The sequence below is a fragment of the Lipomyces arxii genome (assembly GCF_038497795.1).
Source record: "Lipomyces arxii strain Phaff 12-163 unplaced genomic scaffold V1512scaffold_3, whole genome shotgun sequence".
Classification (NCBI taxonomy): Eukaryota; Fungi; Ascomycota; class Lipomycetes; order Lipomycetales; family Lipomycetaceae; genus Lipomyces; species Lipomyces arxii.
In genome coordinates, this window is record NW_027117702.1 from 557,851 (window position 1) to 571,913 (window position 14,063).

Here is a 14,063-nt window from a genome sequence, read left to right on the forward strand (position 1 = left end):
ATCTGTAATTTACCCGGCCATGTTCGCGTGCTCGTTTACGCGCCTTGTAGTTGCGTTCGAGACGCGACCGCAACATCGGGAAATGTAGCGAAATGGCGAATCAGACAGAAGAGCAGACAATCCTCGCGTTTTTGACTGATAATGCACAATTACAAGATTTCTGCACTCGGCGCGAGTTCCTGGCGCTGGTGCCGAAACGGCATCGCAATGACCCGCGTATGACGGCGTTGTACCACGAACTAGAACATGCCAGGGCGCGACAGGTCCGGACTGTGATGAAGAATGTCAGACTTGAAGCTGAGATGTCGTTGCGAATGCTGGACGAAGAAGATAGGCAGGAGGATGACGACGAGGATGAGGATGGTGATATTTATACTGAACTGTTGGCAGACAAGGTACGCTGAATGGGATCATTTGAACTGTGCTTATAAGTCAGAATGATAGAGTCATGACGGCGACTGAAGAAATAGCTGAGCTTGAAAGTTCAGTTGCGAAAATGACGTCAGAACTGGAGGCGATTGACGAGGATTCGAATAAGATGCTGGACGAATGTAACGAGATTATCAGCTCACTCAGTGATCTGCAGTACAAGAAGCTGCCCGGTAATGTTATGAAAGATTTAATCGGCCAATTGAATGTAAGCCTTAAACCGGTGAGATATGACCGGTTTGCTAATGAGGTTAGGAAATGGCAGAGATGTTGGAAGGAAGCTCACAGGATTAATGGGCAAAGGAAAATGGCGTTAGGGAGTAGATGCATCAGTCTGTATTCAAAAAAGCAATCCTAATATTATGAACCAGTCAACATGTCCTCTTTGTCACCCAGAACTATAAACCCAATTAACAAACATGTTTCCTCATAACAACGCCGTCCTTCCCACTCCCGTAATACCCCCGTTCCAGTTTCTCGTATGAAAACCCATTGTTCTCGTAAAACCGGATTGCGTTTGTGTTTGCAATCTCAGTCTGAAGATATATACTTCTCAATTGCGTTCTGCGATTGAAGCTTGCAGTGACTGATCCATCACAAAATGCCCCTTCAAGTTTCTGACTATTTAGCACTATTCATGCTACAATGACGTGTTATACATACATTCAATAGCTGCTGGCCTAATCCAAATCTTCTCCAGGTGGTTGAAACAGCAAGGATCATGAGATGCCCAGTACAAACCGTACTATCCATCACAGATCGTGATATCTTTCCTCCAATAACACCAATAACAGCATTTCGAATAGTATCACGAACACAGAAACAAAAACTATCTTTATTATATATAAACTGGTTTAAAAAGGTGGTTGAATATCCAACAGCAAGTGTTTCTCTCTGAATATGTTAGATTAGTAATACAATGCACTATTCAAGGGCTTACAAGAAGCTTCTTTGCTGATTCAATATCTTTACTCTTTAATAGACTCAAATCAAGACTATTTGCACGCTCAAGATAGCTCTGATAACTGTCTGTCACGATAATGGAATCATCAATCGGAAGCAACGGCAAGAATGCTGGCTGTTGAGTGATTACAATCGCCATTTCACCAGTTCAAACAGAGCACTCAATCAATGCACCATTCGCTACTGTCGTGGTTGCTCGTGACTTGTTCGTGAAGTAACGTACGTGTACGGTCTTGAAAGACGAGGAGGCAGCAAATTCGGCCAAACCATCGGCTCATCACGCGAGCGCTAACTTTTTGCGGGGAAAAATGGTATGCCAACAGGGTCATCATCGCCTAACAGTCGGAACTACTCAAAACTCATCGGAATTAATCGGAATTAATCGCGTCTTGTCAATATAAAAACTTTAGTATTCGGAAATATTTCAGAATTAATTCAGTCCGCTTTTCCTTTTCTTTTTATTTGATTTTGTGTGTTTTTGAACGAAAAAGAGTACGCTCATTAAGGCTGGCACGGTCCAGTACCCGATCGACGTCGGATGTTCGAGTAGACCGTCAGCCCCTGAATTATTATACATGTAGTAAGTTACCTTTATGCCATATTAATAAGAGTAATTGATCATGGGGCTCATAAATATTTTGCTTCTCAGTTGAATCATGAATTACGACAAAAATATAAAGAATGGCAGTTGGTACGTCGAATATTGGTATAGAAGTACAAAATTTAACAACTATAGACAAATGTACACCATGCTGTCGGTGTAAGAAACAGGACGCAGTCTACATATCACGTAAAGAGCCATTCTGCAAGTAAGTCTTCAAGCTGCAACTACTCACAACCGGTCACGCTAACGATGAACAGAGAATGTTTCGTCAGATTCGTCCGAGGAAAACAACGTAAGCAAATGGCAGACTATAAAGTTACGTACGCTCCTGCTTCGTCGACAGTGTTGAAAGAACCGAAAGTGCTGCTTGCACTTTCACTCTCTGAATCGTCTCTTGCTCTGTTTGAAATGCTGGTCGTACTCCTACACGAGCAACGGGAAATGCACAGAAATCATTCAGGCTTTGATCTAACTGTTATTCACATCAACCAGTCTTCTGTGTATCCTCATACGACACCACCGTCAGAAATCATGTCGATAATTCAAACACAGTACTCAGACGTCTGTACAGCATTAAACGTCCCAATTGACACCTTCTTTGACAAATCACCGCCCATACATCAATTTAGCCATGATAAAATAGATGACTACGCTTTTTCTTCAACGCCACTCTCTGACGCCGTGCCGACAGTGAAATCAGTACTGGACGGAGTCCGTGACCGGTCTTCAAAACTTGACCTGATAGAAGTAATGCGCGAGCGAATAATCTACGACTACGCAAAAGAATTGAACTGCTCGACCGTATTATGGGGTGATTCAATGACACGCCTAGCCGAGAAAACACTAACGCTGACAAGCAAAGGCCGCGGGTTGGTCATCCCACATCTGCTCTCTGACGGCGTTCGAAACGGGGTCTACAATTTGACGCCACTGCGTGATATCTTGCGTGAAGAGTTGGTAGAGTACGTCCGACTAGCCGAATTGTCGCATCTCGTCACAAAGTCGTCTGAACCGGTCCCAAGCATACTTCGGATGATGACAATCGACACGATCCTCTCAAACTACTTCACAGACATCTCAGAAGGTTTCCCAAGCATCGTATCGACCGTCGTTCGTACGGCTGCAAAGCTAGCCGACAACGTGTCGGACACGGGCATGGTCTGCGCTATCTGCGGAGATCCATGCGATGACACTGTGCCTGAAAAGTGGCTGCAAGACATCACTGTAAATGTTGGCTCTGCTGAAACAGAGCCAATGTGTCACCCTGAAGCGGAAAGTTCGTCAAAACCATTACTATGTTACGGCTGTCTTGTTGCGACTAAACATACATCCTTTCCCTGGCCGGAAAAATCGTCTAAACAGGAAATTATAGACCAGTATGAAATATCTTGAATATACTTGTATTATACATCTTGGCCAAATACATCCTCATAATTCACGCTCTTGTCTCCTAGACACAGTACCCATCTCCGTGCCTTCATTGGCATTACTTCTATACCATTTGAACCACCCACCGCTGCCCGTTTTCGCAGGCCGTTGCTCTGCCGGACCTGCTGCGGCTGCAGGACCAGGTCTGTCCGGAGCCGAGCTGAGAGCAGACGGATTTGCACTGGCCTCAGTCTTGTAATCAATCAGTCTCAAATCCCCAGTGAAAAAGACAAGATCTCCACTTACCTTCAAATTCGCAGCTCCACGGTCACGCAGAAACTTCTCCAACAGTAACGCGTTTCTACTATTTGCTTTATAGAGCACATCAATCACGTCGCCGGCGAACGGAATCAGCCCAATCATAAAATCAATGACAATATTAGCCATCATCTTTGACTGTAACCACCCAGGCAGTCCGCCGTCAACCATTGCTGCCGTTCGAAGTACACTCAGCGAAAGATACAGCGCGATAACGTCTCCGATTCTAAATTTCATCAGACCCCATATTTGTTCACACGCTGATACTTACACTGGAATAAACCCAATCACAGAACTCCACCTTGAAATTGTCAGTATTTCATTCAAGAGCACAATGCATTCAAACGCACCCAACTCCAACACCGCAGCAACAACTACACAGAGCCATGTCAAGATAATACGCCCTCCGCTTGACCCTGGTCAACACTTTCTTATCGTTTTCCGACAACCCCGGTGGCGGGGGACGTTTTCTTTTTTTTGCTTTCTTTGGTCTACCGTTAATTTCATCTTGCGGTATCTGTTTCCAATCAGTCTTCGACTCTTCTAAACATCACATGCGTCGTCACCTCTTCAAAGTAAGGATCTTCTGTTCCAAACGCGTTATGAGCTGTTTCCTTAAACAGTCGTCGCGCGACGTATTTTCCAATCAACGAAGTCATCTTGACAAAATATACCAAATATTCAATTTATTGAAAGAAGATTTGCGCCTGAGAATTTAAAGAACAATTGGAGCGATGGGCTGTGAGTCAGGGGAAGATCAACGTACTATTTTAAGGTTTGGCATACGTAACTGTACATCTTAATAAGGTTTATACATTAAACTCGATGCCCTATGACGTATCTATAATACAATAAAATTTAGTCAAACAACAGCTTGATGTCTTCAATCCGTTGACTTTTCTTCTGGTCTTCAGACATGCCTAGACTTAACGCAAGAAACTTCTTCCGATCTTGGATCTTTAGCATTCGCTCCTCGACAGATCCCTTCACAATGAACCTGTACACGCTGACAGACTGGGTCTGTCCCATTCGATGGATTCGATCAATCGCCTGCTCTTCAACCGCATAACTCCACCACGGATCCATCATGAACACCTTGGTTGCGCTCACAAGATTCAACCCGACACCGCCGGTCTTTAAACTGAGCAGCAAGATCATCTCACCCGGGTCTTGCTGGAACCGATCCAGCACCCTTGCCCGCTCCTTCTGTGGCGTCGCGCCATCGATCCGGAAATAACTGAACCGATCCCGCTGCAACGCGTCCTGGATACAATCCAAAAACGTCGTAAACTGAGAAAATACAACCGATTTCGCTGTAGGCTCGTCTAGTCTAATGGCTCTCAATCGAGACATCAGCCGAGAGATTTTGGCCGACGACTGAGGTTTATATCGGCGCAGTGCAATGTCCGACTTGTTCGAGTCTGCGCTCGGGTGATATACGACTTCAAATATATCCTTCTCGGAAATCTCGGCCCGACAACTGTGGCATCTCGGGACTTGGCCATGATCCTGCTGAAACTTGATGTGCTCCAACAAACAGTTCTTGCATGACATGTGCCAGCACGGCGTCACGACTTGCTCTACAATTGGCTCGGTCGAGCAGATCGGGCATTCGTTCTCAGTCGCCTTCAAAATCTGCTGCATGACTTCATACCCGTAGTGGTCTCGCGCATCAAACTCTTCTTCAGAAGCTGTGAACTTGTCGATCAGTTGCTTCAAACTAACATCGTCCGTGTTCTCCAGCAGCCCATTCTCAGCCTTGTCACCTGTTGTAGACCGCCTATCCTCCGCATCTTCAGAAACATCCATCTCAAATTCGTCTTTCTCGACAGCAGACTGCACAAGAAGCGGATGGTCGCAAGACTGCCTTAATCGCAGAATCTGGGCAAAGATCGTAGTATACGACTTCATAACCGTCCCGGCCTCTACGCTGGCCGTGAAAGTCTGTTTTGCGCGTCTGTAAAACAAATCGTACACCTCGCGCTCAGTGCCGGTCAGCTGAATATCTTCAATATAAATGTTCTTTGGCGGCAACACAATCAGAGGAGTCCCGTCTTGTTGCTTCATTGATTTCGTGCGCCGCAGAACGATTGGCTCCAGCACTGTTTGAACAACATCGAGGGCCTTAAGAAAATCTTTCGATTCGTAGGGTACAGTAATGAACGTTCTCCAAAACGCAAAGTGGCTCCATGGTTCAATATTGAGAAACTTCACAAGACTGTACAAATCTTCGAGCCTATTGACAATTGGGGTACCGGTCAGAGCCCAGCGCCGGTCCGCTGAAAGCGCACAACATGATTTTGACGTGAGCGATGACCGATTACGAATAAGATGTGCTTCGTCCAACACGACTCGAAGAAAGTGTAACCGAAACAGCTTGTCGCCTTGTGACTTTGTATGTCTCTGCCACTCAGACGCGACAGTACCGTAGCTAGTGATAATGATCGTCGCCCGTGAGTCTCGGTTGGTGCAGCATAGCGAGAACAAATCAATCGATCGATCACCGTAGTACAGCACAACGTTCACAGTCCCTGGTTTTGATGCTGACTTGGCTTCGGACTCCCATTGAGTTAGTAATGACATTGGCGCGACAATGAGCGTCGTCGTGGCCGCAAACTTGTGCAGTTCCTGCTCTGACATCTGCCGTCCTGCTACTTCAGGGTCATATTTACTAGAGTGGATCAGTGACATTGTCGAGATTGTCTTTCCAAGTCCCATTTCTGCATGCACATTAGCCGTAGTACAATACAAAGAACTCGCAGGTGCTTACCATCAGCCAAAACACCTCCTAAACTGTTCTGCTGAAACCTCGGGAATTCAAAACTGACTTCGCCTACACAGTGTTCAGCACATTTTCAAAATTCCAGTTCGAGAAACTTACCACTATATGGGTTAAGGTAAAACCGGTCATTCGGCTCTTCTAATGCAGTTTCATTTTCCCGAACAGGCCATCTATACTCCTCCCACAGCGGATGCATAGAGTCAATCTGCTTGTCATCTTTTTTACTTTCTAACGTCTCCTTCGATATCATCCATCCAAGACCCTATTTTTTATTAGCACTGCGCAAATACCCTTTCTGGAGCCCTTTACTTGTTTCTGATACGGTCTTAACTCCATTTTGAAACTATCCGCTGCCTCAACCTCAGGCATCCAGGAATCATATGTCTGTGCCTTCTTGTACAGGGCGTCCAGCTGATCTTGCTTTAAATTTGTGCCTTCATCTGCACCGTCTGTATCTTCTGAATCTGAATTCTGCCCAATCTTGATGTCAAATTGCTCAGCCATGGCAGCGGCTTCAAGCTGTCCTTTGGCTTGGTGATGTGTCAATAGATCGTTCGTATTGAACGGTTTCAAACCAATGTCGGCAAAGAGTTTGATGAGCGCCATTTGGCGTAATCGCAAATGTCGTTCTCCATCTGTCTCTTTTACTTTGAGTAAAAATCCGTTTGAATTGACAGAAGACGATGTATTCAAGTCTGAAGGGTCCGGGTTGAACGCGTCTCGAGAAAGGAAGCAGTCTAGTTGGATATAGATGTTGTCGCCAGTGTTAATCACGTCATCTGCGTATATACAGTTGCCTTTAAAAGAGCAAATTTTCAAGTCAAGTAGCGTCGAGACAAATCGTGCCTTGTCGGTTGGCAACCGACCAATTTCCTGTCCGCGAGTGTTTGTAAACCGAACAAAAATGTCGTTCTCTTTTGCTTTGGCCGTACTAACATTAAACCGCGATTTCAAGTTCACTTGCCGAGCCACCCGTTTTAAGAAAATCTCTTCCCCATAAGCAAGCAAGTTTCGGCCCGATCTTGTCGCCCATCCTTCAATCTGTAAACTGCCAATGTATCGTTCTGTCCAATCGTAATTTTGTTTGGTCTTGACAGGCTCTTCGTCTATTTCAGGTGTCACGTTACGGCTCTTGCTTTTTGATTTGCTTTCAACCTTTGTCGAGATGCCAATGTGAGAATCAAAAGTGCCATCCAAAATATAGTTCACAGCACGAGTCATGTCACCACTACACATATCCTGCAATGCAATAAACGCTTGCGCTGACAACGTGCGTCCAGTAATACTTTCTATCAAACCCTTGTTCAAAGTTGAACTCTCTGTCGTCTCTTTCGACTCCACATTTGCTGGAGGTGGCGGTGAACTTGCAGGAGTTTCATGTAATGACATGCCTTCTGACTCATTCTCGTCTATGTCTTCCGAAGAATGCACAGTTTGTTGCTGGGTTTCATCGACTGTACTTATTTGTGTCTCTGCTGAGGCTTGTTCGACAGTCTCGACTTGTTTTTTAAACGCGTCTTCTTCGAGAAAGAATCGTCGCCTTTTGGCAGGCGGAGGCGTGCTGCCGACCATATTCTTCGTATCCAAAGTGCTCAATGTACGATTTTATATATCTTTGCCTTAAACCATCTCCGGCACATCCCGAACAATGTTGACGTTTGTTGTGCTGCTGTGAGAAGTCTAATATCGGTTTACGCGAAAGTCACTAACTGGTTTAGGGTCCACGATATTTTTTACGCGTACTCCACGCGCCATGGGAGTATTTTATTAGGACTTCGACTGATCAACAATAAAGTACATTTGTATAGATATTTTGTAGTTGTTCTTAGGCGATGCAAATACCCTGTGTTTGACGAGTAAAGGTGCTTTAAAGCGCTTGAAACTTACTACGTGATGTTTACTGCATCTGCGATCTGATCTACCAAAGGGCTTAAGGAGTATAATATCTTTTGCAAAGTACAATCTTCCGATTTCTTCTTTAATTAATCTTTTTTTTTTAATCCTTTCGATATCCAAAAAGACAAACCGTTTGTCCCGCTCTCTTTGAACTTGAATCAGCTATTTCTGTGTTATTCCTCCGTTTTGACTCTACAAGCCACAGTCATCACTGACTGCAAAAAAGACAACTTGAAGTATAAGATACGTAAACACTGTTCAACTAAAGGTCGTACCGGCTGTACTTTTCTAATCACATTCTTGTTTCTGCTGGCACCGTCGGTACAGCCGCCGGTGTTGTTATATGTGAAACTTGTGATTTATCAATTTTTCATGTCGCTGCTTTTGAATCTATCAATGACTAGCCTGGAACTGAACATGTTGCTGAATCTGCTGTGAACATTGTTATATAACTATTTCACTAGCGACATGACCAAGATTCCCGATATTGCTTTTGCATGCGTCTGCTAAATTTTGATGCCGTTGCAAAGACAAAAGTGCTCAAGTCGATGTAGATTCTTGCAAAAAATTAATTTTTGATCCATGTTGAGCTTCCTAAAACCAAGCTCATCTCCAGCTTTGAGATTTGATCGCAAAGGTTCTCTTGTCATTGAAATCAGCGAATTGAACTTCGCCTTGCCATTAACATGGAAATACAGATTTTGTCGACTGGTCTTACTGCGTCTCTTCGCCAACTGGTTGAGAGATCAAATGTTTAGGCCGTTGTAGTGTACTTGAAGAAAACTATAATGCATTCGGAAGCTGTTTATACCGCAATGCTTGTCATTCTGCTACTTCTAGGCTGCTACTTCTAGGCCTCCAGCATCGCCACTCTACTTATGTAAAGAACCTCTAGGCCCGCATATTCATCACCTCAATGGCTCCACTGTCAATCAGTTTGATTGAAGCAACGTCTTCTGCAATTCTTTACGTGCAGCAACGGCGACAATGAACGGGGGCTTAAGCGCAACTTGTGGAAGCATGTTTAGATATATATGAGAGAGCGGTTGAATATTTTTTTCAACACTATTCTTTACAGAGAGCGTATTTGTTGGAAATAATGTAAAGGCACTGAATTTAAATGCGTTTTGTTCTTTAAATTCTAGTCCGGCGTCATCATAATTCCAACCCACTTCAATATTTTACAAAATGTTGGCTTATGTCTGTTTCGTAGCAGCATCATGCCGGACAGTCAGCCGCGTACGCATAATGTACGCTTTGCAGTACCAGTGTTTACCCGGCTTACATCCAAGGCTAATTGCAGGCATTTGCAATTTATTGAATCCGGGTAATCTTTATGTGGCGCTTGCTTTACTTTATAGAACCAAGCATTCAACACACCTCGAGTATAAGAACAATAGATTTGTTTTCAGCTGTTTAGAAAGAAACAGCACATTTAATCTGAGTTAAGCTTATAACAAGTACGTCTGTTTGTTTAATCAACTGCCATGCTGAATATGAATCTAACTTTACAAGTTTTGTCCACAATAACGCAATTTCAGGTTGACAAGGCAGATGTCACGATCTCATTATGGGACCTTCTAGACCATTAGTAGCCGATTCTAGCGGCGTAATTGATTTGACGGAGTCAGATAACTCGGATACACAGCTATTGCCGTTAAACACTGAATCTGCACCTGCCTCAGCGGCTCCAGAATGTCTTTTTTGGTGTAGTGACAACGACACGCCGCGAGAACGACAGTCAAATACGGCTTCACCGTCTGTCGCACGTGGAAGTAGTATTGGCTCTAATACAAGAGCAGTTGAAAGACCAGCGGCGATGGAAGTTATAGATCTTGACGACATTGCTGACGATGATATTCCCCGCAGCGAGCCTGTATGGACTCAAGCCAGTCAGTACGATCACCCGGTGACTTCAGTGCCAGAAGATTCACAAGATCCCGACTTTTCATTTTTATTTGCAACACCAAGGATGGTTCGGAGATTGCCATTTCCGCGGCCGACGTTTCGCGCACATTCTAGTGCACAAGTTCTGCCTGAGTTTACAACACCAAATGACCGAGAGCCACCATTTTGGGGTGATGCGCAGATACCTATTGACGTTGAAAGGGAGTCAAACAGAAGGAATACATGGCAGCCACCACGATCATTTTCAACAGTAGGATCTAACCGGTCTACAGTCGCTGTGGGCGGTGGTTTTGGCAATAATATTTCGAGGAGGCGAGCTTTGGTGACCACTGTCAACGGTCCACAAGGTGGAGCATCGCGAGTCGTTGTTCCATTACGCGCACGGCACCACAGACATCTTCTCGGGCCATCTCGGCACGTACTACCAACTCCGACACCGAGACTGAGATCACAGAGCGGCGCTGGTATTGGAGTTGATGCAGAACAGCTTGGGCGGTTCAGAAGGGAGTTTTTGGTCAATCGGCCGCAAAACTTTGTTCGTCCAAATTTGGACTACGGTGACATTTTGAGGACGGTGGATTACCGTGACTTTGATTTAGATTATTTTGCCGAAGATCTGTTGAACGACGATATGATTGCCAATTTTGCAGAAGCAATGGCGCGGCAGGTAGGAGTTGGAGACGGTGAAAGGGCAGCATTGAATGTACAAGCTCCTGAAGTTCCACTACCCACAAAAGGATACACAAGAAAGGTCCGAACGGGTATGAAATTAGTATGCCCCGACTGCAGCGCAACCTTGGGTGCACCATCTGTCGACGCGGAAGAAAAGCTTAAGGCCGCAGAAGCTGCTGGAGTACCCCCAGAAAGGGATGTACAGGGCACTATTTGGGCCGCCAAGTGTGGGCATGTGTATTGTGGGACATGTGCAGTCAAGTACAGAAAGACGGCACGGAGGAATCGCAAAGACAAACTTGGGATTTGTGTTGCAGAGGACTGTAAACAAAACATTACTGGCGCCAAAGGGTTGTTTGAGATTTTTGCATGAGTTGTCATTTCTTGTATCATATCTCTGTTTATTGGGGTTGTTGAGCATTTTACAGCATTGGAGTCTCTATTGAATTGTTTCTACATTGTATACACTGTACTGTTTAGGTACCAATCATCATTTATAGTATATATCAGGCCTGGGGTTGTAAAAGTAGTAAGGCCAAATTTTTTGGGTAAGAGGTGTTTGCGGCTCGCGAGTATGGTTAGTCGACCACGACACTTCTGCACTTGTAATTCGTAGAATTATCAACAATTCCTTGGAAATGGAGCGTAAATCCGCAAAACAGACCGCTAATAAGCATTCGACTGAAGAGTTTACACCCTCAAAAGCTGAATCGACTTCGATGCCGCCTAGCAGTTCGCCAATTCATCGAATGACTAAGACTCAGCTGTATTTGTTCCAGTACAACGTTGTCTCCGCGTTCTTTTGGTTTGCAGTATTACTCCGAGTTGTTGCTATCTTGCCAATTCTAGGACCAGAAAACATTGCGGAAGGCAATGCTAATTTCATCAAGTGGGTTCAGACTGGTGCACTGCTGGAGATCGTACACAGCTTGCTCGGTTTGGTGAGATCGCCAATCTTGACGACGCTAATGCAAGTCGCATCTAGAATCTTGCTGGTGTGGGGTGTTGTTTATTTGTTTCCAGAGTCAGGAGCTACCACGCTGGCGTATTCGACAATGGTGATCAGTTGGAGTGTGACTGAGATCATTCGGTATGCATACTACGCTTATAATCTGAACGGCGGTCCACCAAAGTGGTTGACGTGGTTAAGGTATGGAATTTGATTTGGCGCTTACAAGGAGTATGCTGAACTTTTAGATATAACACATTCTTGCTGTTATATCCGACTGGTGTCACGAGTGAGTTGCTCGTCATTTATGCATCGTTAGGAGACGCAGAGAAGTTCTCGCCATATTACAAGTGGTTTCTTGTTGCCATCTTTGTCATTTATGTCCCAGGTATGTTCACTTGCAGCATCAAGCTATTGTGTTATGCTCATTCATATTCAGGGTTCCGAACCATGTTCGGCCACATGGTCAAGCAGCGAAATCGTGTTTTCAAGCTGGCTGAAAGCACTGATGCAACCAAAAAACCTGCTGCTACTGCTCCTGCAACAACTAAATCCAAGTCTAGAAAAGCATGAATTGGTCAAATAGTAATTTTATGTACAAGAAGCCATCTTTAAAGTTGAAACTACAGTAATCTCATCAAATCTCCCACCAATTGATCCGCAAGTTTTTTCCGCTCTTCAAACGGCAATCCCTCACCTTGTTCTATATTATGTTAGTACTGGACTTTTAACGCAGATAAACAGCAAATATTACCTCTAACTGCCTTCATGCGTTGCATGATATTCTCTAGCTCTTCTACATCCTTCTCTGGTAATGGGTTAGCAGATGATGGTTCTTCATTGGCACCATCATTCTCCTTGTCAGCATCCATAGCGAAATGCAGAGCTGCCATTTCGAGCTGCATTTCGCGTAGTTCTTGGTCAAATCCTTCACTATCCAAATCTTCTTCGTAGTCCTGTTGCTCCAAATCACTGTCAAACTGTTGATATCCAGACAGTATCCGGTTTCGTTGAGCAGAGTCGTCCACAGTGTCCCAACTGAATGCTCCTAAGGCCTCCTTGATTCGTTCGAGTCCGAGCAGTTCTACAACCGATAAGTACTGCATTAATGATCAACTCACAAACCAATACGAACCTCCATAATCGTTGCGTCCGGATTTCTCCATGTCAATAAATTCAAATCCGAACGGCTGAAGCATTGTATCGTACTCATTGTAATCCAGATCAAAAGGTTCATCTGAAATTGATTTCGTAGTTGGAACTGCAACTGCAAGACAGATACCACCCCAGTCAATCAGATCACCATCATCGTCGTCAACTTCGTTTTCTTCTTCTTGATCCTTCTTTGTATTTGTTATACCCTTCTTACTGTAATCAATTAGAGTCTTGTGTATAGTCTCAATCTCTGTCTGTATCCGATCATTCAAGGCTTTCGCGCTTTCTTTGGACTCTGGTTTTCTAAACGTGTATATAATAGCACCGAGAGCTGAAACGACTTCCTGCGCATCTTCTGAAGAAAAAGATTTTGCCCAAGTATTGATTCCTGCATGTTCGCGTTCAACCTCGTACTCGTCAATCCAGACCGGAATCTCGTTCTCAAAGTACTTGTTCTTCAATGGCAGAGTATGAGATAGTCCAGCATGAGATTGCCGTATATCGAGATCTGTAGGTGCAGTAGAAGGCAATGATCCTGAGAGCTCTATATTCAATTAAATTGAGATTCCGCATTCTAGCTGGAGAGTCATCGTACCTTTCAGAAGCGTGAACTTGCCCGACTGTGGAGGTCCAAGGACTAATATTCTTTTAGTTGTCATTAATGCTTTGCTTGTTCTTCTAATTAAACAAAGAGAAATAAGTTGAAGTTAAAATACGTGAAATCAAAATATGTTCACTGCTGCCAAAGAGTAGACTTAGGTTACATTAAAGTATAGCCAATTCCCACTTACATTACGATTTTACTTTAAGAGTATGCGCATAGATTTCATACTAGTATACAAAAAAAAACTGAAGCAACCATGACTACTTTTAAGGTGAGCAAACTGTCAATTAATCCCAAACATAAATCCAGAGTAAGGAGATGCAGAAACAATACACAAACTCGTTATGATTATGCTGTATGAATGTGTGCAATAATCTTATAACCGTCTATATATCTTAAACCGTCTGCAGAGCCA

General features: G+C 44.2%; 8 protein-coding genes across 8 annotated transcripts; 4 read left to right on the forward strand and 4 right to left on the reverse strand.

The window, feature by feature from the left end:
- The first annotated feature begins 69 nt into the window (after window positions 1-69).
- On the forward strand, window positions 70-895 carry V1512DRAFT_259330 (uncharacterized protein). Its single transcript, XM_066915623.1, has 3 exons — window positions 70-395; window positions 437-637; window positions 685-895. Exons 1-3 carry the CDS (start codon window positions 93-95, stop codon window positions 721-723), a joined length of 543 nt encoding a protein of 180 aa, XP_066773093.1. The 5' UTR covers window positions 70-92; the 3' UTR covers window positions 724-895.
- Window positions 814-1,676, reverse strand: V1512DRAFT_102136 (acyl-CoA N-acyltransferase). The gene is made up of 3 exons (XM_066912863.1): window positions 1,370-1,676; window positions 1,093-1,323; window positions 814-1,046 (listed from the first exon to the last, which is right to left on the reverse strand). The coding sequence occupies exons 1-3, from the start codon at window positions 1,529-1,531 to the stop codon at window positions 840-842; spliced, it is 600 nt and encodes a 199-aa protein (XP_066773094.1). The 5' UTR covers window positions 1,532-1,676; the 3' UTR covers window positions 814-839.
- A 165-nt stretch (window positions 1,677-1,841) lies between these two features.
- Window positions 1,842-3,434, forward strand: V1512DRAFT_289864 (uncharacterized protein). Its single transcript, XM_066918193.1, has 4 exons — window positions 1,842-1,972; window positions 2,034-2,083; window positions 2,129-2,201; window positions 2,254-3,434. Exons 2-4 carry the CDS (start codon window positions 2,074-2,076, stop codon window positions 3,386-3,388), a joined length of 1,218 nt encoding a protein of 405 aa, XP_066773095.1. The 5' UTR covers window positions 1,842-1,972; window positions 2,034-2,073; the 3' UTR covers window positions 3,389-3,434.
- On the reverse strand, window positions 3,381-4,421 carry V1512DRAFT_259334 (ph domain-containing protein). The gene is made up of 5 exons (XM_066915624.1): window positions 4,249-4,421; window positions 4,033-4,199; window positions 3,954-3,983; window positions 3,671-3,908; window positions 3,381-3,616 (listed from the first exon to the last, which is right to left on the reverse strand). Exons 1-5 carry the CDS (start codon window positions 4,339-4,341, stop codon window positions 3,425-3,427), a joined length of 720 nt encoding a protein of 239 aa, XP_066773096.1. The 5' UTR covers window positions 4,342-4,421; the 3' UTR covers window positions 3,381-3,424.
- Window positions 4,422-4,477: 56 nt separating this feature from the next.
- V1512DRAFT_235130 (SNF2 family N-terminal domain-containing protein) lies at window positions 4,478-8,157 on the reverse strand. The gene is made up of 4 exons (XM_066914078.1): window positions 6,774-8,157; window positions 6,564-6,726; window positions 6,453-6,515; window positions 4,478-6,402 (listed from the first exon to the last, which is right to left on the reverse strand). Exons 1-4 carry the CDS (start codon window positions 8,034-8,036, stop codon window positions 4,541-4,543), a joined length of 3,351 nt encoding a protein of 1,116 aa, XP_066773097.1. The 5' UTR covers window positions 8,037-8,157; the 3' UTR covers window positions 4,478-4,540.
- Window positions 8,158-9,750: 1,593 nt separating this feature from the next.
- V1512DRAFT_274626 (uncharacterized protein) lies at window positions 9,751-11,446 on the forward strand. Its single transcript, XM_066917788.1, has 2 exons — window positions 9,751-9,820; window positions 9,876-11,446. The coding sequence occupies exon 2, from the start codon at window positions 9,931-9,933 to the stop codon at window positions 11,311-11,313; it is 1,383 nt and encodes a 460-aa protein (XP_066773098.1). The 5' UTR covers window positions 9,751-9,820; window positions 9,876-9,930; the 3' UTR covers window positions 11,314-11,446.
- A 90-nt stretch (window positions 11,447-11,536) lies between these two features.
- Window positions 11,537-12,511, forward strand: V1512DRAFT_274627 (tyrosine phosphatase-like protein). The gene is made up of 3 exons (XM_066917789.1): window positions 11,537-12,090; window positions 12,138-12,277; window positions 12,329-12,511. The coding sequence occupies exons 1-3, from the start codon at window positions 11,579-11,581 to the stop codon at window positions 12,460-12,462; spliced, it is 786 nt and encodes a 261-aa protein (XP_066773099.1). The 5' UTR covers window positions 11,537-11,578; the 3' UTR covers window positions 12,463-12,511.
- On the reverse strand, window positions 12,494-13,800 carry V1512DRAFT_102243 (uncharacterized protein). The gene is made up of 4 exons (XM_066912864.1): window positions 13,640-13,800; window positions 13,025-13,588; window positions 12,644-12,973; window positions 12,494-12,592 (listed from the first exon to the last, which is right to left on the reverse strand). Exons 1-4 carry the CDS (start codon window positions 13,701-13,703, stop codon window positions 12,513-12,515), a joined length of 1,038 nt encoding a protein of 345 aa, XP_066773100.1. The 5' UTR covers window positions 13,704-13,800; the 3' UTR covers window positions 12,494-12,512.
- Between the last annotated feature and the right edge of the window lie 263 nt (window positions 13,801-14,063).